Below are 21,245 nucleotides of genomic sequence, written 5' to 3'. Positions count from 1 at the left end.
TACAGTCTATTTCTGAACTGTCTGTGAAGCACTGCAGTCATTTAAGAAATATAAGGGGTTGTTTCACACCTTATTGATGCAGCGTGTACTACCCTGCAATTGGAGGATCCATCTGCTGTCTCCAGCCTTGGGTCTTTCAAGATCTTACAACTGTAAGGACCTTTCCACTGCATCTGCTATTCAAGGTATTCCTCTTTGTGGAATGGAAGCACCCTGAGGTGTCTTGGGCCTCACCTGAAAGTGTTATGAAACCTTTTTCCTTTTTGATGAAGAAAATGTTAAGCAGTGGTCTACCCTCTGTGAATCTGCCAGTGGTGATAATAAGAAAACCACTAAGCAGGTAGGAATGCTCACCAAGGTCCCCATCAGGGTTGAGTCCTGTTCTCAGATGGGAAATTTTGGTTTGGTTTCCCTTTTGGTTTTTGTGTGTACTGGTTGATTACCTCCTTGCCGATTCAGTTTCGGTGTCCCTTTATGTGTGGAACGGTTTCCCTTAGGTGGTGACCTTTTTATGTCCTTGCCATAATATTGTTTTTTTGTGCGCTTCTGATGGTTTTGTTGGTAGGTTCTCCTATCTGGTAAGGGACTTGGCTTCATCCAGTTTAGATTCGGGTGTTGGTCCTTAAGATAGCAACTGGGCAGCAGGTGGTCCCCAGTTCTGTGTGGGCCTGTTATGGTTGTTGCTATGTTCCCTACCCCTCAGTTGGACTGCTTTTTGCACATGCTGACAGTATCTGAATTCCTATGCAGTGAGCAAAAAAAGAAAATGGGATTTCTTTATCGTGATCCTAGGACACAGGATAGCTTCATATCCATTGTATTATGCTGTCAACGTCAGGACAAAAAAAAAAGAATCCCCTCCCAGTTAGGCATAGCTTAAATTTTTTTTTTTTGCGTGTCTTAGGTGATGGTCGTGTTTATGCAGTCTCTACACTCTGTTGCTGTTTAGCTAGATTTCAGTCTGATAATAGGGGTCTGGCTTCACTGGGTCAGTTTCGTATGGTTATCTGCTAGGAAGAATGTTGCCCAGACCTCATACTAGACACGTGTGGACGGCCTGTAATGTTGTGCTTTGACACTGGACCTTATGCAATGGAGCCCCTGTGCAATGATGTATTGGCTTGTGGGCCAGAAGACTGCTATACAGGCAGTGATCCTCCTCAGCTGGGCAATTAAGTCCCTGAATGTAATCCAGCCATCCCCCCGGTCCTTTGTTCTCAGTGGGGAAGGCGTATGTGCTTTTATCATTTTTCCCACCTGCTGTGCCATTTTGTGGCCCTTCCTCTAGATGTTTTTTAGTGGCGGACTGGGTGGCCTTTGCCAACATTGGAGAGGTGGAGCGCTTCTCCCTCCCCCCTCTGTGCTGGAGAAGGAATCGCACAGCCTGTCTATTTGCCATAGGGAGGTGGAACCTACTGGTGGCCACCATCTTGAATAACTTGTGTGCAACCAGCAGCAGGCGCAGGCAAACTAATCCCAGCAAGGTTATAAATACTGCTACAGTGAGGGTCCTAGATGGTCAAGAAGACAGACAATGTCTCAAACAGTTGGGGGGGGGGGGGGGGGGATACAAGGGAGGGAATACAAAGAGGAAAGGGTTCCCAAATTTGTTTGATAGGTCATCCTTGGGCATCCCTGTTGAAGGATCCAGCTAAGAGGTGCAAGGGGAAGCAAATTTGCTGGTGGATTTGGATGAGGAATCTACTCCTAAGGAATCCTAGGGTTTGAGTTTTTGTTGCAGACCCAAAAGGCCTTTGTGGGTTTTCCTTGGAAAAGCTGTCCAGACCACTTTAAGATGGTCACTTCCTGAATCATCTGTTCTAAAGGTTACAGGATTGGGATCCTGGCGCCTTCCGCAAGATCTGTTGCCTAAAAAGATGTCAATGCTTGACGGTACAGAAACCTGCCCTTCTTACTTCCTAAAAATTTATTTTGCCCAGCCTTGGACTCTAAGCCCAAGCCACAATCCCAGTTTCAGATGAAGACATGGACCCCAAAGCCTTCTAAGGCAGGAAATGGGTCATCCTTGCATAAATGGGCTCCCCCACTTCCTTGGGTGGGGTGACCTTTGCAGACCTTCACAGATGTTTGGCAGGGGGAGATTTAGGATGAGTGGGTTTGCAATATTGTGGCTCGAAGTTACAGGCTGAAATTGCAGAGCTTTCCCTCTCCTGCACTGTATACTTTCAATTGTTTCTTTGAATCTGTAAAAGGACTGGGGTGTTTGTGTGTTTGTTGTTTTTTTTTTTTTTTTTTGCTTTTGACCACCTGCCGTCACAAGGAGTTATTGTCCTGGTTCCAGAGAGAAAAGTTTCACGGTTTCTATTTGAACTTTTTAATGGTTCTGAAACTGAACGATGACATATGGCCCATTCTGGATCTCAAGAAGCTTAACAAGTTTCACTGAGTAATAAATATCAATAATCAACATTATTTATTATTGAGTGTATTAGCACTGCATTTACCTTACATATCTATCTATTTGAATTTTTTTTTGTATAAGACTTTAAGTGCTAGCAGCTGTTTATGATTCATCTCATTTGTTAAATTGTTTTTTCACTCATTTTCTAGCGCTATGCTGGCCTCAGGGCCTCTTTTTTCCTAAGTATCACTGAGTGCAAAAGTTCTGTATGGAATTGGTTTGGTAAGTAGTTTCCCTCCAGGAGAGAGATTTTCTGGCATCTGGATATCAAGGATGCTTATCTGCATATCCCAATCTCCTCAACGGTTCCTGTGTTTTGCGGTGGAAGTCAGCCACATTCAGTTTGTGAGCCTGCCTTTCGGCCTGTCCACTGCGCCCAGAGTATTCACCAAAGTGTAAACCCCCAGTCTTGGGGCTCCTCTGTGCTCAAGCTATTCCCGTGAACTGTGTTATAGGCTTAGAATGCCGCTCAAAGCCAGTGTAACATTCCCAAGATCCTCGGGTGCAGGAGAGCAGGTGGGGGATTAAGCCCTGGTGGGAGGAGTGGAAGAGGACTCCAGTGGCAGCCTGTGAACTCCACGCCCAAGAGGGTTAAGGCAGTGCTAGAAAATAACGGTGGCCACACAAAATAGACACTTTGGGCCCAACTTGGACATTTTTACTTAGGGGTGTACTCACTTTTGTTGCCAGCGGTTTAGACATTAATGGCTGTGTGTTGAATTATTTTTGAAGGGACAGCAAATTTACACTGTTATACAAGCTGTACACTCACTACTTTACATTGTAGCAAAGTGTCATTTCTTCAGTGTTGTCACATGAAAAGATAGAATAAAATATTTACAAAAATGTGAGGAGTGTACTCACTTTTGTGAGATACTGTATATCCCATAGTTTGTAGATGCTATAACTTTCACGCAAATCAATTAATATATACTTATTGGAATTTTTTTTTAATCAAAGATATGTAGCAGAATAAATTGTGGCCAAAATGTATGAAGACCTTTTTATTGGATACCGTATATACGCGAGTATAAGCCGACCCGAATATAAGCCGAGGCACCTAATTTTACCACAAAAAACTGGGAAAACTTATTGACTCAAGTATAAGCCTAGGGTGAGAAATGCGCAGCTACTGTAAGTGGAAAAGAGGGTCAACAATACCCATTTGCAGCCTCACTGTGCCCATTTGCAGCCATAGGTCCCCCGAACTTCAAACTTGGTAGTTAAGGTTTTCCAGATGCCCCCTAGCTGCAGCCAAAATTTGGGGTCTCTGGACCCAAAGGGTCCCGAAATGACATTGCTGCAGATGGACACAGTTGACCAACTTTGGGGCCCCATATCTTGGGGTCACTTGGTGCTAGGAATCCCAAATTTGGTGTGCAAACCCAGTGAGGCTAGCACTACAACATATCCAGCACCAAGTGGACCCGCGATACGGGGCCCCAAATTCGGTTTGGAAAATCTCAAGCACTTTTCTGCAGCAAAGAGTGACATTTTCCGAACCGATATTCGGGCCTCTTGGGGCTAGGAACCCCATATTTGGGTGTGTTGTAGTGCTAGTTCCATTGGGTTTTCATACCAAATTTGGGGTTCCTAGCACCACGTGGCCCCGAGATACGGGGCCCCAAAGTCGGTTCAGAAAATGTCAAGCACTTTTCTGCAGCAGAGAATAACATTTTCCAAACCGAATTTGGGGCCCCGTATCTTGGGGCTACTTGGGGCAAGGAACCCCATCTTTGGATATGTTGTAGGGCTAGTTCCACTGGGTTTGCATACCCAATTTGGGGTTCTTAGCACCAAGTGGCCCCGAGATACGGGGCCCCTAATTCGGTTTGGAAAATGTTATTCTCTGCTGCAGAAAAGTACTTGACTCGAGTATAAGCCGAGGGGGTCCATTTTCAGCACCAAAAAAAGTGCTGAAAAACTCGGCTTATATGCGAGTATATACGGTATGTTTTATAGCCAAAGTAAAAATTATTTGTTTTTTTCAAACTTTCCAGTATCTTTTTGTGTATATCGTATAAAAAAAAAAAAAAAAAAAAAAAAAAAAACACCCAGCGGTGATCAAATACCCCCCCAAAAAAGCTCTGTGTAAATAAAAGAAAGAAAAAAAAAAAAGATATAAATTTTGTTTGGGTACAGTGTTACATGACTGTGACAGTGCTGAATAGCACAATATGGCCTGTCATGAAGGAGTAAAATCTTCCAGAGCTGAAGTGCTTAATAGCTGTTACTGTTTAGCCAACATTCCTCTCTATTAGAGTATCTAGTTGGCAATAAATTAAACAATGTTTTTTTTTTTCCTTGTTCGTTATTTTAATCTATCTCCCAATCTCTCTGACAATGAAATGATTTCTGGGGATAATATTTTTAGAGCTGTTCACCCTTGTGACTGTGATTATATGTCCGGAAACGGCTTAGAACTCGCTAATGCTAAACTCGTTAATGCTAAACTTCAGCAGTAGCCAGTCCAATCGGACTTTTTGCTGTGTTAATGTCTGATCATAATTAGGCTGAATATCATCCTAATGGAACATGACTGCCAGTTTAAAGGAAAACCCCCAAACAGTAGCAAATGTAATGGGAAGTGCGAAGTCTCAAAGAAACCTAAAAGTGACTGTTTCCAGAAAAAGACCAAGCGGGCAATCATGTCTGCCCTTTTTTTAATGTTGTTTCTTCTTCTTTTCTTTTTTTTTTTTAACCTGTGAACAAAGATCGAGAGAATTTTATCAATATGACAAGTTGGGTAATGGATGGGATACACAGTGCCTTGAAAAAGTATTCATACCCCTTGAAATATTCCACATTTTGCCATATTACAACCAAAAGCGTAAATTTATTTTTTGGGGACTTTATGGGATAGACCAAAACAAAGTGGCACATAATTGTCAAGTGGAAGGAAAATAATAAATGGTTTTCAACATTTTTTTTTTTTTTTACAAAACATGTATGAAAAACTGGCGTGCATATTTATTCTTTTACGTTGTCATTATGGGGTAATGTTTGTAGAATTATGAGGAAAATAATTTATTTGTTCCATTTTGGAATAACATCAAACAAAAAAATGTAACCTAAAATGTGGAAAAAGTGAAGACTGTGAATAGGTTCTGGGATGCACTGTAGGTCTGGACTGTGACTGGGCCATTCTAACACATGAATATGCTTTCGTCTAAACCATTCCATTGTAGCTCTGGCTGTATGTTTCGGGTCGTTGTCCTGCTGGAAGGTGAACCTCCACCCCAGTCTCAAGTCTTTTGCAGACTAATGGGGTGTACACACGGTCGGACTTTTCGACCAGACTTGTCCGAAGGACGCCGACGGACCAAATCCGGCAGACAATCCGATTGTGTGTGGGCTTCAGCGGACTTTTCCAGTTGCAAATCTGACGGACTTTAGATTTGGAACATGCTTCAAATCTTTACGTCGTAACTCCGCCGGACCCAGAAATCCGCTCGTCTGTATGCTAGTCCGACGGACAGAAACCCACGCTAGGGCAGCTATTAGCTACTGGCTATCAACTTCCTCATTTTAGTCCGGTGTACGTCATCATGTACGAATACGTCGGACTTTTGTGTGATCGTGTGTAGGCAAGTCCGGTCGTTAGAAAGTCTGTTGAAAGTCCGCCAAAAGTCCGTCGAAAGTCTGTCGGACGGGCTGTCGGACTTTTGTAGCTGAAAAGTCTGACCGTGTGTACGCGGCATAACAGGTTTTCTTCTAAGATTGTCCTGTATTTGGCTCCATTCATCTTCCCATCAACTCTGACCAGCTTCCCTGTCCCTGCTGAAGAAAAGCATCCCCATGCTGCCACCACGTTTCATGGGGGGGATGGTGTGTTCAGGGTGATGTGCAGTGTTAGTTTTCCGCCACACATAGCGTTTTGCTTTTAGGCCAAAAAGTTCAATTTTGGTCTCATCTGACCAGAGCACCTTCTTCCACATGTTTGCTGTGTCCTCCACATGGCTTTACGCAAACTGTAAACAGGACTTCTTATGGCTTTCTTTCAACAATGTCTTTCTTCTTGTCACTCTTCCATAAAGGTCAGATTTGTGGAGGACACGACTAATAGTTGTCCTGTGGACAGATTCTCCCACCTGAGCTGTGGATCTCTGCAGCTCCTTCAGAGTTACCATGGGTCTCATGGCTGTTTTTTTATTTAATGCTCTCCTTGCTCCTTGGTCTATAACATAAAATCCCAATAAAATACATTTATGTTTTTGGTTGTAACATGACAAAATGTGGAAAATTTCAAGGGGTATGAATACTTTCTCAAGGCACTGTACCGGCATGACATTTGTAAATAAATTCATAACCCACCTGTATAAAGTATGAGTTTAGAAACCTGTGATGGGAAGTGTTCTTAAAACATGCCAAGTGACAATTAGAAAATTTTCTTTCATTTTTAGGGTTTTTCTGATTTGTGAAAAAAAACAAAACATGGGGGTTGGGGGGGGGATGCAGATATTAATAAGCCCCCCTTCACACCTAGACAATGTGTTATGGTGCATTAAAGTTATATTGAGGCAACCTATTCATTTGACTGGGCTGCCAACAGTGTTAATTTCGTCAACTAAACTACAACTAAAACAAATGATATGACTAAAATGCGACTAAAACTAAAATGGCATTTTAGTCAAAATACTAAGACTAAAACTAAATTGAAATTTGACGTCAAAATTAACACTGGTCTGTAGTGCATGTTCATACCTCAATACCATAAATAATAACATATTCATTTTTCACTCCAGTAGTATATAATGAGTTTGGAAATTGTAGGTAAATGCTTAAATAATGCATTACAATTTAACTACACCCATTAGATTTTAGATGACTAAAATGAGTTTTAGTCGACTAAAATGTAGGGCATTTTAGTCGACTAAAATGTCCTGGAGATTTAGTTGACTAAATACGACTTAGACTAAAATGGGCTAAAATGCCATTTTAGTCCTAAGACTAAAACTAAATCGAGATTTGCTGCCAAAATTAACACTGGCTGCCAATGCACTTTAAGGTTTGAAAATTGGACCTGCACCACAGTAATGTGTCATGGTGTGCTGGGTTGGCAAAAACGGTACAAATCCAAATTTTTGTCCATTCAAAATGAATGGCACCCCAGTGCACAACCCTGCAGTAGGTGTGTCCCACCATGTGGTGTTTTTTTGTAGTCATCACCGGGGCCGGTGCTACCACTAGGTAAACTTGGCAGCCGCTGGTGGTCCTACTGTCCTGGCTCTGCAGCATGTAACTAACTCTCAGCAGGCAGCCGCTCTGTCCGTCCGTCCGTAGAGTCAGAGGCGCGGAGGACTGTGTCCTGACGCCGTAACAGAAGCAAACAGCATCCCCTGCACACCTGCTGTCTGTCTCACCAGTCTCTCAGTGATTGTTGTCCGTCCTAGTACAGCCAGCTCTGCCTCTCTGCCCATGCGATACGTGATTCCTATACCAGGTCATGTGACCCCCCCTTGTAGATGCCGCTTTCCCTCCCGGTTTTCTGCCTGTCCTGAACAGCACTGGCAGCGTCACTCATATGCTGTAGTCCCTATCAGATCGCAGTAGTGGGCGCCTCGGGCTTGGTGACAGCTGGAGCCTGGGCTGGAGGAGGCACCGAGGCAGGGTTTGAAATTGTTTCTCGCACTGGCGGGGTCGCGTCATTGGATGCAGAGCAAAGCCCCGGACTCGGTGAGTGAAACACTGTCACTGTCGTTGTATTACTGTATATAGACTGATCTGTACATCAGACAGATGTGTGTCTATGTACCGAGCACATGTCCTGGATGTAAGGGAGGGATGTGAATTCCAGGCTCATTGTCTTCTATGGAAACGCATCTGAATCACATATCTCATCAGTTTTGAACACGAATGCGATCTGAAAAAAACTATGCGGGTGTCCCCCCCTCCCCCCCCAAAAAAAAAATTCATACCAGGCCCTTTCGACCAGTGGATGCTTAGCTATCTAAGAAATGTCAGACGGTGGAAGCCTTTGGCACAAGCGGAGCTTTTTTTTTTTTTTTTTCGGGTCGGCGGTGGCCATCATGATTGACCATGAATCTACACCGGGGGTCATTGCTTTGTTTTTTTTTTTTTTTAATAAAGGAATTGTCAAAAACTGTCTTTTTTGGTGAATGAGTAGGGGTACAATGTACCCTATAGTCATTCACATGGGGGGGGTGCGGGATCTGGGGGCTTCCAGATTCCGATAGGCCCCCTACCTGCAGACCCCCACAACCACCAGCCAGGGTTGTGGTGAAGAGGCCCTTCCTTGTCCCCATCAACATGGGGACAAGGTGCTTTGAGGTGGGGTGAGCAGAGCCCCCCTGCCACAAAGCACCACCCAATGTTAAGGGCACGTGGCCTGGTATGGTTTAGGAGGGGGGCGTCGGGCTGCTTGCTCGGATAATGGACTGGTATGGATTTGGGGGTGGGGACCCCCCACGCCGTTTTTTTTTTTTATTGCTGGCAATGTGTTTTGTTTTTTTTACGTTCAGCTGTCAGCGGGGAACCCCACTGACAGCTGATGATTCATCTATTGTTAAGGACGTGGCGACTGGCTTCCGGGCCCGCTCCTTAACCAACCAGCTAATGTCAAAGACACCAATGGCTGCCGACTCCGAAAATTTGCATCTGAACCACATCTAAATCGCAGGTGAAACGCCGAAAAGTTGCTTTGGAAATTTGCAGGGAAAACTGAGGGGAAATTTGCACCAGATATGTGTGAACCTAGCCTAAAGAAGAACAAGAAGTCCTGGTTTGGGTCCTACATAGCCCTGATTTCAACATCATGAAGAGACCGAAGGGTTTGAGGCAGCCGACATCCACAGAAGATCCGTGGTTAGTTCTCCAAGATGTTTGGAACAACCTACCTGCCGAGTTCCTTCAAAAACTGTGTGCAAGTCTACCTAGAAGAACTGATGCTGGTTTGAAGGCAAAGGGCGGTCACACCAAATTTTTGATTCGGATTTCTCTTCATTTACTTTCCATTTTGTTAATTGATAAAAATAAACTATTAACACTCCTGTTTACGAAAAGCATTCTTCATTTACAGTATTTTTACAAGATTTAAAAAAGGAGCCTAAGGAGCCTTTGATTGTTCCAAATTTGGCAAAAGCTTTAAAACTGCCCCTGGCTAAAAGTTTTATGACAATCTGCAATTCTCTTGCAGTTATCCTGCTAAATAAACCTACAATCTGTTGTGGAAAAACAATCTATTTACAACACGAATCTTTGACGATTAAACCTGCAGATACATATACTGCATGCCTCATGGGAACAGCCGATACTTTCCAGCAAACACCTTGGTGAGGACTGCAAGTTGCTTTTTTTTTTTTTGTTGTTGTCCCATTATAACAACAGATGCAAGTGAAATTATACATAAATTGTTTTCTAACCCCTCAGGCTGTCTTGAAATTTCTCAGGCAAATAAAAAAAACAAAGTTGGGGAGCGGTGGGCGACTTTGGCCATTGTTAATTTGTTGGAATGGTTAGCCGATGCCTTCACAGGATGAATGGAATGGCCCCACGGTTCCCAGCTCCCATTGTAGCCCCGGTTTTTCTTTTTTTTTTTTTTTCCACTCCTGTACTCGATGCCAAATGTCGTCAGTAGGCAGTCTGTGTTTTGGATTTTCCAAATCGGCTCAGACAGAGAAATTAATAGCATAAAAATAGCTTGTGCGAAGGCAGCTCATTCATTAGGATTTTCCGCCTTTTAACGTTCCACCGAGATCGAACAAAGAACAACGGTGTTGTTTCATAATACCCGCAGAGGAATTTATTAATCTCTTAATTTGATATATAAAGTTTCTGTGCTAAACTAAATAAGGAACCGTAATATGTAAATATGTCTCTTCTGATTAAGTTCAAATATCTTATAGGGCTCGCCGTTCCTTTTTTTTTTTTTTCCACCTTCCATTATATTACATAAATTAAGAACCGCTCACCCGTGAACAGAACAATAGTAGGTCTTAGGTGGGGTGGGTACATTACTGGGGCATGCTGAATCCTTTAAACTATTTCCAACTTCTTTTTTTTTTTTTTTTTCTGAAATTCACAGACTAAACCGAGCACAAAAAAGTATTGTCAGAAAAATCAAGATTTCCCAAATTAATTCATGGAATAAATCGTATGCAAAGTGTGAAATTAAAGGGTTATTTTTTAATAAGACCATTAATCCGGTGCAGTTCGGACCAGACGGGGGGATCGCAGTGTTCACTGTGGACACAGCCGTCAGACTTTGTTCATTTTTTTTTTTAGAATTTTAGTGAATTGCTGCAAGCCAGAATGTGGCGTTTAATTTGTTGTACCTGGATCGGGATGTTGACGGCAGAGACTTTCACATTAATTCTGTTCGGTCTGCTCGGAGAAGGAGATGCATTGCCGCATGTGAGGTACTCTCATGCCGGTTTATGTCCCAATGAAATGAATCCAAACCTGTGGGTGGATGCGCAAAGCACCTGCCATCGCGAATGTGACGCCGACCAGGTGAGTCCCTTTTTATCATCCCATACAGTGACGATCCGTATGCTTGCTCCACATCCGGGTATTGAAGTCAGGGGGGTCAGCATAGCAGCTAGGCAAGCAGGGGTTTCAGGTGGCCAGCAATGGCAGACCCCCTACGTTTTTCTCAGGTATTTTTATTTGTGTGATAGTAGAAGAGGCTACCTAACTTATTTTGAGAAAAAAATGGAACAGACGCAAAATAAAAGTCTTATAGGATCCAGTCCGTCAGTTGCATTAACAAAGCTGTTTTGTTTTCTGAGTCCTCCCTGTAATTTTACTACTTGTTTGTCCTGCCAATAGATCTGTTGTTCTTCTACTTGCTGTAATAGACCAAGCTGCCCCCCAAAAAATGGGAGTTACAGGGGTTGAGATAAACCATATAAACTGCCAGATGTGCTTTTATCGGTCAGCTTTTATTTATATGGTTTACACATACTTTCCAAGTGGAAAAAAAAACTGTTTTTGTCACTTGCTGAAGAACTCCAGACATGGTATATTTTTACATATATACATTGGTCCAGCTATATATATATATATATATATATATATATATATATATATATATATATATATATATATATACAGTATCTCACAAAAGTGAGTACACCCCTCACATTTTTGAAAATATTTTCTTCTATCTTTTCATGTGACGACACTGAAGAAATGACACTTTGCTACAATGTAAAGTAGTGAGTGTACAGCTTGTATAACAGTGTAAATTTGCTTTCCCTTCAAAATAACTCAACACACAGCCATTAATGTCTAAACCGCTGGCAACAAAAGTGAGTACACCCCTCAGTGAAAATGTCCAGATTGGGTTCAAAGTGTCAATATTTTGTGTAGCCACCATTATTTTCCAGCACTGCCTTATCCCTCTTGGGCATGGAGTTCACCAGAGCTTCACAGGTTGCCACTGGAGTCCTCTTCCCCTCCTCCATGACGACATCACAGAGCTGGTGGATGTTAGAGACCTTGCACTCCTCCACCTTCCATTTGAGGATGCCCAACAGATGATCAATAGGGTTTAGGTCTGGAGACATGCTTGGCCAGTCCATCACCTTTACCCTCAGCTTCTTTAGCAAGGCAGTGGTGTGTTTGGGGTCATTATCATGTTGGAATCCTGCCCTGCGGCCCAGTCTCCGAAGTGAGGGGATCATGCTCTGCCTCAGTATGTCACAGTACATGTTGGCATTCATGGTTTCCTCAATGATCTGTAGCTCCCCAGTGCCGGCAGCACTTATGCAGCCCCAGAACATGACACTCCCACCACCATGCCTGACTGTAGGCAAGACACACTTGGCTCCTCACCTGGTTGCTGCCACACATGCTTGACACCATCTGAACCAAATAAGTTTATCTTGGTCTCATCAGATAACAGGGCATGGTTCCAGTAATCCATGTCCTTAGTCTGCTTGTTTTTAACAAACTGTTTGCGGGCTTTCTTGTGCATCATCTTTAGAAGAGTTTTACTTCTGGGATGACAGCCATGCAGACCAATTTGATGCAGTGTGCGGCGTATGGTCTGAGCACTGACAGGCTGATCCCCCACCCCTTCAATCTCTACAGCAATGCTGGCAGCACTCATACGTCTATTTCCCAAAGACAACCTCTGGATATGACACTGAGCACGTGCACTCAACTTCTTTGGTCGACCATGGCGAGGCCTGTTCTGAGTGGAGCCTGTCCTGTTAAACCGCTGTATGGTCTTGGCCACCGTGCTGAAGCTTAGTTTCAGGGTCTTGGCAATCTTCTTATAGCCTAGGCCATCTTTATGTAGAGCAACAATTCTATTTTTCAGATCCTCAGAGAGTTCTTTTCCATGAGGTGCCATGTTGAACTTCCAGTGACCAGTATGAGAGAGTGAGAGCGATAACACCAAATTTAATAAACCCGCTCCCCATTCACACCTGAGACCTTGTAACACTAACGAGTCACATGACGCCGGGGAGAGAAAATGGCTAAATGGGCCCAATTTGGACATTTTCACTTAAGGGTATACTCACTTTTGTTGCCAGCGGTTTAGACATTAATGGCTGTGTGTTGTCATTTTGAGGGGACAGCAAATTTACACTGTTATACAAGCTGTACACTCACTACTTTACATTGTAGCAAAGTGTCATTTCTTCAGTGTTGTCACATGAAAAGATATAAAATATTTACAAAAATATGAGGGGTGTACACTGAAGAAATGACACTTTGCGGTGCGCAACACACACTGAGCATGCCGCTGCTAACGGCGATATGCCCTTAGTGGCGGGTCCCGTGTGCATGCGCAGGAGTGACGTCATCATACCCGGAAAGAAGATGGACGCTCCGTAGCAGAGGGGACAGCTGTGACATCGCAGGCTCCTGTGTCAGGTAAGTGACACATAATGCGAGTGACAAGTGACACATAGTAGCCCATTAAGCTTTACCTTTGCAGGGAAACAAAGAGGAAATAAACCCATCAGGGTTTACTTCCTCTTTAAGTGTGTTCCTTGACTGTGTGTTTTAAGTATGGCGGGATGGGACTGACTAGGGGAGGAGACAGATCAGTGTTCCTATATACTAGGAACACACTATCTGTCTCCTCTCCCCTGACAGAACGTAGATCTGTGTGTTTACACACACAGATCCACGTTCCTGCTCTGTCACGAGCGATCGTGTGTGCCCGGCGGACATCACCGCTGCCGGGCACGCGCATTGGCTCCTTGGAGATGCCCCCTATGCCGGCGGGAAGCCAAGGATGTCATATGACGCCCGCCCGGAGGGACAGAGTGTTCCTGCGGACGTCATATGACAATGGCCCAGTATGGAAGTGATTAAAGTCCATTTTTTTTTTTTTTTTTTTTTTTTATACAGATTTTATCTTTTTATTGAAAAGTTTTCCAAAGTATCATACACAATACAAGACAAAAATCAAATCCAAGAAACAATATACTTAAAGTCCATTTAAAAAGTCCATTTAAATTGACATGTCAATGTAGGGCTACCCAGTCCACAGGGTTACAATGCTGCTGGTTGACTTTACTTCAGAATGAACAGTGTTGTCACTCATATACAGGAAGTGAAAAAATAATAGACCCACTGGCAGGATCAAGAAATAATAAAACTCTTACAGAGGGGATTCAAACAAAAACTACTGTATTGATACTACTGATCTTATGTCATTTTTTATTTTGCTAAAAGTTTCACTTTTTATTGTCTATCACTCAAGCGCAGGAACAAAGAGACACCGTAGTCAGAATCATCAAAAAAGCCGGAACACCGGTAGAAGTCCCTTTTGTGTCAAGCTGCTCATGGCACTTTAAGAAAGAGGTTCTAATTCGCCCCAAAATGTCAGCTTTATGATATACACAAATTGATACAAAAACACTTATATTGCATTATGGTGTGCTGGCATATTTGATGCTTCAGATAAAATAAGCCACTGAAGATGTCTCCTTTTTAGTTTCATTTTTGTGGTTTCATACAAAGTGAGACTGTCTTATGTTGCAATAGATTTTGGCACATTAATAGTTCCTCTTGGTATGATGTTCAACGCTTACTCCAAAGGACTTTGCGGTATTAACCAGCATTGGACTGAGTTTGTTGGGTTTTGTGTAACTTTGCATACAGATATTCAGATGCTGACTGTTTAGGAGCTAGCACAACGCAGTGTAGATATTTGTCAGCACAACACGCATCTTCAAGTTAAGTCCAAGCTTTTTTTTTTTTTATTAAAGTATGATCCCAAATAACAGAGTGCAACATTTCAGAATCACACAGGACCCCTTCGTCATATGCCTGACGAAGGGGTCCTGCTTGCACTCTCTTGTTTGTGATGTGATCATACTTCGATAAAAAATGTTTGGACTTAAAGCGGGGGTTCACCCACACCGCCAAAAAAAAAAAATATTAAAAGCCAGCAGCTACAAATACTGCAGCTGCTGACTTTTAATACATGGCCACTTACCTGTCCCAGGGTCCAGCGATGTCGGCAGGGGACGCCAAGAACCTGCTCGGTTCTCGGCATCTGCCGCCGCCATCCTAGGTGAGGGAATCGGGAAGTGAAGCTTTGCGGCTTCACTTCCTGGTTCCCTACTGCGCATGCGCGAGTCGCGCTGCGCGTCCCTAGTGGTCCCCGCTTTCTCCTGGGAGCTGTGTGTTCCCAGCAGACAGCGCGGTCGGGACGGGAAGAGGCATAGACTCCCATGGGAGTCTATGCCGGAAGTGGGTGCAAATACCTGTCTTAGACAGGTATCTGCACCCCCCTCCCCCCTGAAAGGTGCCAAATGTGACACCGGAGGGGGGGAGGGTACCGAAAAGCGGAAGTTCCATTTTTGTGTGGAACTCCGCTTTAACTTGAAGATCATTGGCAAATATCTACACTGTGTCATGCATGATCTAGACTCCAGCTGGTGGTTGCTGCAGCACCAAGTATCCTGCAGCCTCTTCCAGGAATGTGTGCGATGGGCAGGGCCGGGACAAGGGGTGGGCAGGAGGGATGGCTGCCCTGGGCGCAATGGTTTACTGTAGGGATGGGGACGCCTTTCTTCTGTTACAGGGCTGACAGAAGTAGTGACAACGGCATCTCTACTCACTACTGTCAACCCATTGCTGAGAGCAGCAAGGAGAGGAGAGAGCTGGGAGGCGATGTGGGCTGTGTTCTTGCTCCCCCTCCTCTTTCCTGCCAGTGCAGTGCTCCTGTATTAACAAGCAGGTGACGGTGTTCACAGACACACAGGAGCTGCACTAGCAGAAAGAATGAGTGGGAGAGAGAGCACAGCTCGCCCCACCCAGCGCAGAAGTGTCAAGGAGAGAACCATTAACACAGGCATGTTGAAACTGAGCTGCACAGTGATTTTGACAAGCGATTGACTGCTAGGCGTAGGTTTCCCTAAGCTTGCACATCATAAATGGGGGGCAGGGGGGTTGCGCAGTTTGGCATCTTTGCCCTTGGCGATGAATGATCTTGTCCCAGCACTGGCAATGGGAATATGGATAGCACAGCACAGTGATCACATGTTAGTCCTTTACATGGTCTTCAGTTTTTGATGTCATTCACTATCTCCTCATGGAGTATTTCTCCTTGAAATTTTAGAGTTTCGAAAGCAGTATTACCCCAATATCTAATCTAGTGACAATGTTGGTAGGTTTAGTTGTCACAAGTAGAAAGTGACAAGCCAGAGCAGAGGAGGAATGTTTAAAAAAATTAGATAAACGCTGTAACATGGTCTGTTTTTCTGTAGGAATGTGAGACTTATGAAAAGTGCTGTCCTAACGTATGTGGGACCAAGAGCTGCGTGGCAGCGCGATACATGGATGTAAAAGGAAAGAAAGGTCCAGTCGGCATGCCGAAGGAAGCAACGTGCGACCTCTTCATGTGCACCCAGCAAGGCTCCGAGTGTGAAATTTGGGATGGGCAACCGGTTTGCAAATGCAGAGACAGATGTGAGAAGGAACCCAGCTTTACTTGTGCCTCCGACGGACTTACCTACTACAACAAATGCTTTATGGATGCTGAAGCTTGTACAAAGGGGATCGCATTAACTGTGGTCACCTGTAAATATCACCTGTCTTGGCCCCATACAAGCCCATTGCCTTCAGAGACAACAGCTAACCCAACCATTCCTTCGGTTGAGACGGCCATCCTAAATGTGATTGCGCCCACTTTAGTCAGCAACCCAACTCACAAGGTGGTCCATGTGGGAGATACTGTCAGTTTTCACTGTGACGTCACTGGCAAACCCAAACCAGAAATAACATGGGAGAAAGAAATCGAGGGGAAGGAAAATCTGGTCATGCGACCCAACCATGTTGTTGCAAATATAGTGGTCACCAACATTGCTCAGCTAGTTATCTACAATACTCAGTTACAAGATGCCGGTGTCTACATGTGTACAGCCAAGAACACTGGAGGCCTCATCAAGGTCAACTTCCCCTTGTCGGTCAAAGAACAGCCTGCTAAGGAAAAATCTAACAAGACTTTTTTTCCAACTGATGAGTGCCTGAAGCCACCGGATAGTGAGGACTGCGGGGAGGAACAGACTCGGTGGTACTTTGATGCCAAGAAAAACAACTGTTTTATTTTTGTGTATGGTAACTGCAACAGCAACTGGAACCACTTTGAAACGTATGAGTTGTGTATGATGACTTGCATGAATGGACCCGTCAACTTCTGCAATTACCCTGCTCTACAAGGCCCTTGTAAGGCCTATGAGCCAAGATGGGCTTATAACAAACTACTGAGCCAGTGCCAGTCCTTCATCTATGGTGGCTGCGGAGGTAATGAAAACAACTTTGAGAGCAAAGAGATGTGTGAAGACATGTGCCCGTTCCCCAAGAACCAGAAGTGCAAAGTGTGCAAACCTCGGCAGAAACTGGTCACTAGCTTCTGCAAAAGTGACTTCGCCATTCTGGGGCGCATCATTGAGCTGACTGAAGATCAGGATTCGGGCAATGCCCTGGTCTCGGTTGAAGATATCCTGAAAGATGAAAAAATGGGACTTAAGTTTCTTGGAAAGCAGCCGCTGGAAGTCACCCTGCTGAACATGGACTGGAGCTGTCCGTGTCCCAACATGACATCAGTCAGTGGTCAGATCATTATAATGGGTGATGTGCATAACGGCATGGCTGTCCTACAACCGCACAGCTTTGTTGGCATGTCGAGCGCTCGCCGCGTGCGCAAACTGCGTGAAGTCATTCACAGTAAAACGTGTGATCTTCTGAAGGAGATTTTAAGCCAACCGTAATCAATATCAGTATAAGCATGTGCAGTACCTTCAAACATTTCTGGGGCTTCCAAAACTGTCCAGGCTCAGGATCTGACATTTTTTAAATCCCAAAATATTGCAAGTTTTTGAATGTTTCCTGGTGCAGGACAGTTTCGGGAGATCCATTTCTTTTTTTCTAACTTACTAATATTGTAATTTCACTTTGACTTAAACATTAACATGTGATTTGGGATTCTCCATGCAGTGGGCTGTGTGCAAGGAAAGTTTTGGAGTTTTTTTTTTTTTTGCATGCACAAGGAAACATTTGCTTAGCTAAATGAAATTTACACTATATTGTCAAAAGTATTTGGACGCCTGCCTTTATACACACATGAACTTTAATGGCATCCCAGTCTTAGTCCATGGGATTCAATATTGCGTTGGCCCGCCCTTTGCAGCTATAACAGCTTCAACTCTTCTATGAAGGCTGTCCGCAAAGTTTAGGAGTGTGTTCTATTGGGTTGAGGTCAGGACTCTGTCCAGGCCAGTCAAGTTCCTCCCCCCCAAAATCGCTCATCCATGTCTTTATGGACCTTGCTTTGTGCACTGATGCGCAGTCATGATGGAACAGGAAGGGGCCATCCCCAAACTGTTCCCTCAAAGTTGGGAGCATGAAATTGTCCAAATTGTCTTGGTATGCTGACGCCTTAAGAGTTCCCTTCACTGGAACTAAGGGGCCAAGCCCAACCCCTGAAAAACAACCCCACACCAAATGATTTGGACCAGTGCACAAAGCAAGGTCCATAAAGACATGGATGAGCAACTATGGGTTGGAGAAACTTTACTGGCCTGCACAGATTTCTGACCACAACCCGATAGAACACATTTGGGATGAATTAGAGCGGAGACTGTAAGCCAGGCCTTCTCATCCAACACCAGTGCCTGACCTCACAAATGCGCTTCTGAAAGAATGGTCAAACATTCCCATAGACACACTCCTAAACCTTGTGGACAGCTTTCCCAGAAGGGTTGAAGCTGTTATAGCTGCAAAGGGTGGGCCAAATCAATATTGAACCCTATGGACTAAGACTGGGATGCTATTAAAGTTCATGTACGTGTAAAGGCAGGTGTCTCAATACTTTTGACAATATAGTGTATGTTTATAAGGAAGAAAGTACTTGCCTCTTCCAAAGCTTACACCACCAAATGCTACTTTGATGATGAGAAATCGAATAGAGTGTGTTAAAACAACGTGCCCCAACGCATGCAAAATGGACCTATGCATTTCATTTAATGGCTGATGATACATAGTAAGCAAACATTATGAAGTATAATATTTCTCCTTAAGCTTTGTTCTGTGTTTTTGTCTTTTGACTACTAAGGAATGTTGTGAGTTTTCCGTCCTTGCCTCTGATGGCCACTAACAGGGTCTACATTTTATTGTGTCTTGATATTGTAAGTTGTATGCAATTATATACCTGCAGATTAGATCATAGCACTGTGATGGTTGACCAGAAGTAACATTTTTGTTGTCCTTGTAACATATTCTTACCGTATCCCATGTACTAAAGATTTGCAAAGCTTATATATCACTGTGGTGATGACATAATGTATCCTGTACCGTGCTCTAGTCCAGCTTGTGTTTTCTTTGATCTTCCTCACTAAATGTCTTTGTGTCCCAGTCGTGGTTGTGTTGATACTTCAAACAGGGTGGGTGAATGTGCTTTTAGACTTTATCCATGAATTCTGCAAGGTCTATTCACATTTAGGCTTTCCACTGTGGTGAACTACAGTCAGGTGCATAAATATTGGGACATTGACACAATTCTAATCTTTTTGGCTCTATTCACCACCACAATGGTTTTGAAATGAAACGAACAAGATGTGCTTTAACTGCAGACTTTCAGCTTTAATGTGAGGGTATTTACATCCAAATCAGATGAACGGTGTAGGAATTACAACAGTTTGTATATGTGCCTCCCACTTTTTAAGGGACCAAAAGTAATGGGACAGATTAACAATCATCCATTAAACTTTCACTTTTTAATACTTGGTTGCAAATCCTTTGCAGTCAATTACAGCCTGAAGTCTGGAACACATAGACATCACCAGACGTTGGGTTTCATCCCTGGTGATGCTCTGCCAGGCCTCTACTGCAACTGTCTTCAGTTCCTGCTTGTTCTTGGGGCATTTTCCCTTCAGTTTTGTCTTCAGCAAGTGAAATGCATGCTCAATCGGATTCAGGTCAGGTGATTGACTTGGCCATTGCATAACATTCCACTTCTTTCCCTTAAACTCTTTGGTTGCTTTTGCAGTATGCTTTGGGTCATTGTCCATCTGCACTGTGAAGCGCCGTCCAATGAGTTCTGAAGCATTTTGCTGAATATGAACAGATAATATTGCCCGAAACACTTCAGAATTCATCCTGCTGCTTTTGTCAGAAGTCACATCATCAATAAATACAAGAGAACCAGTTCCATTGGCAGCCATACATGCCCACGCCATGACACTACCACCACCATGCTTCACTGATGAGGTGGTATGCTTTGGATCATGAGCAGTTCCTTTCCTTCTCCATACTCTTCTCTTCCCATCACTCTGGTACAAGTTGATCTTGGTCTCATCTGTCCATAGGATGTTGTTCCAGAACTGTGAAGGCTTTTTTAGATGTTGTTTGGCAAACTCTAATCTGGCCTTCCTGTTTTTGAGGCTCACCAATGGTTTACATCTTGTGGTGAACCCTCTGTATTCACTCTGGTGAAGTCTTCTCTTGATTGTTGACTTTGACACACATACACCTACCTCCTGGAGAGTGATCTTGATCTGGCCAACTGTTGTGAAGGGTGTTTTCTTCACCGGGGAAAGAATTCTTCGGTCATCCACCACAGTTTTCCGTGGTCTTCCGTGTCTTTTGGTGTTGCTGAGCTCACCAGTGCGTTCTTTCTTTTTAAGGATGTTCCAAACAGTTGATTTGGCCACACCTAATGTTTTTGCAATCTCTGATGGGTTTGTTTTGTTTTTTCAGCCTAATGATGGCTTGCTTCACTGATAGTGACAGCTCTTTGGATCTCATATTGAGAGTTGACAGCAACAGATTCCAAATGCAAATAGCACACTTGAAATGAACTCTGGACCTTTTATGTGCTCTTTGTAAATGGGATAATGAGGGAATAACACACACCTGGCCATGGAACAGCTGAGCAGCCAAGTGTCCCATTACTTTTGGACCCTTAAAAAGTGGGAGGCACATATACAAACTGTTGTAATTCCTACACTGTTCACCTGATTTGGATGTAAATACCCTCAAATTAAAGCTGCAAATCTGCAGTTAAAGCACATCGTGTTTCATTTTAAATCCATTGTGGTGTATAGAGCCAAAAAGATTAGAATTGTGTCGATGTCCCAATATTTATGGACCTGACTAATTGCCATGTGTTAAGGCGAGCAGTGCTGTGAACACGTATTTGCCACCTTCCTGATTTTTTTTTTTTTGCGTGTTTGTCACACTTAAATGATTTAGATCATCAAACAACTTTTAATATTACACAAAGATAACCCAAGTAAATACAGAATGCAGTTTTTAAATTATTATTTTATTTATTTAGGGGAAAAAAGCTGTCCAAACCTGCTTGGCCCAATGTAAAAAAGTAATTCCCCCC

The 21,245-nt window shown here is 43.6% G+C and overlaps 1 protein-coding gene across 1 annotated transcript; it reads left to right on the top strand.

Annotated features, from left to right (window-relative positions):
• Positions 1 to 8,643: 8,643 nt before the first annotated feature.
• On the top strand, positions 8,644 to 19,270 carry WFIKKN2 (WAP, follistatin/kazal, immunoglobulin, kunitz and netrin domain containing 2). Its single transcript, XM_073606800.1, has 2 exons — positions 8,644 to 10,894; positions 16,123 to 19,270. Exons 1-2 carry the CDS (start codon positions 10,694 to 10,696, stop codon positions 17,623 to 17,625), a joined length of 1,704 nt encoding a protein of 567 aa, XP_073462901.1. The 5' UTR covers positions 8,644 to 10,693; the 3' UTR covers positions 17,626 to 19,270.
• The last annotated feature ends 1,975 nt before the right edge of the window (positions 19,271 to 21,245 follow it).

This window comes from Aquarana catesbeiana, linkage group LG12, assembly GCF_042186555.1.
Source record: "Aquarana catesbeiana isolate 2022-GZ linkage group LG12, ASM4218655v1, whole genome shotgun sequence".
NCBI lineage: Eukaryota > Metazoa > Chordata > Amphibia > Anura > Ranidae > Aquarana > Aquarana catesbeiana.
Note: the sequence above shows the minus strand (reverse complement) of the source record. Positions and strands in the feature narration are given on the sequence as shown.

Bases quoted from the DNA above. Each gene is read 5' to 3' on its own strand.
- WFIKKN2 (XM_073606800.1), top strand. From the start codon at position 10,694: ATGTGGCGTTTAATTTGTTGTACCTGGATCGGGATGTTGACGGCAGAG. The intron at 10,895-16,122 runs GTGAGTCCCTTT...GTTTTTCTGTAG, and splicing joins GCGAATGTGACGCCGACCAG to GAATGTGAGACTTATGAAAA.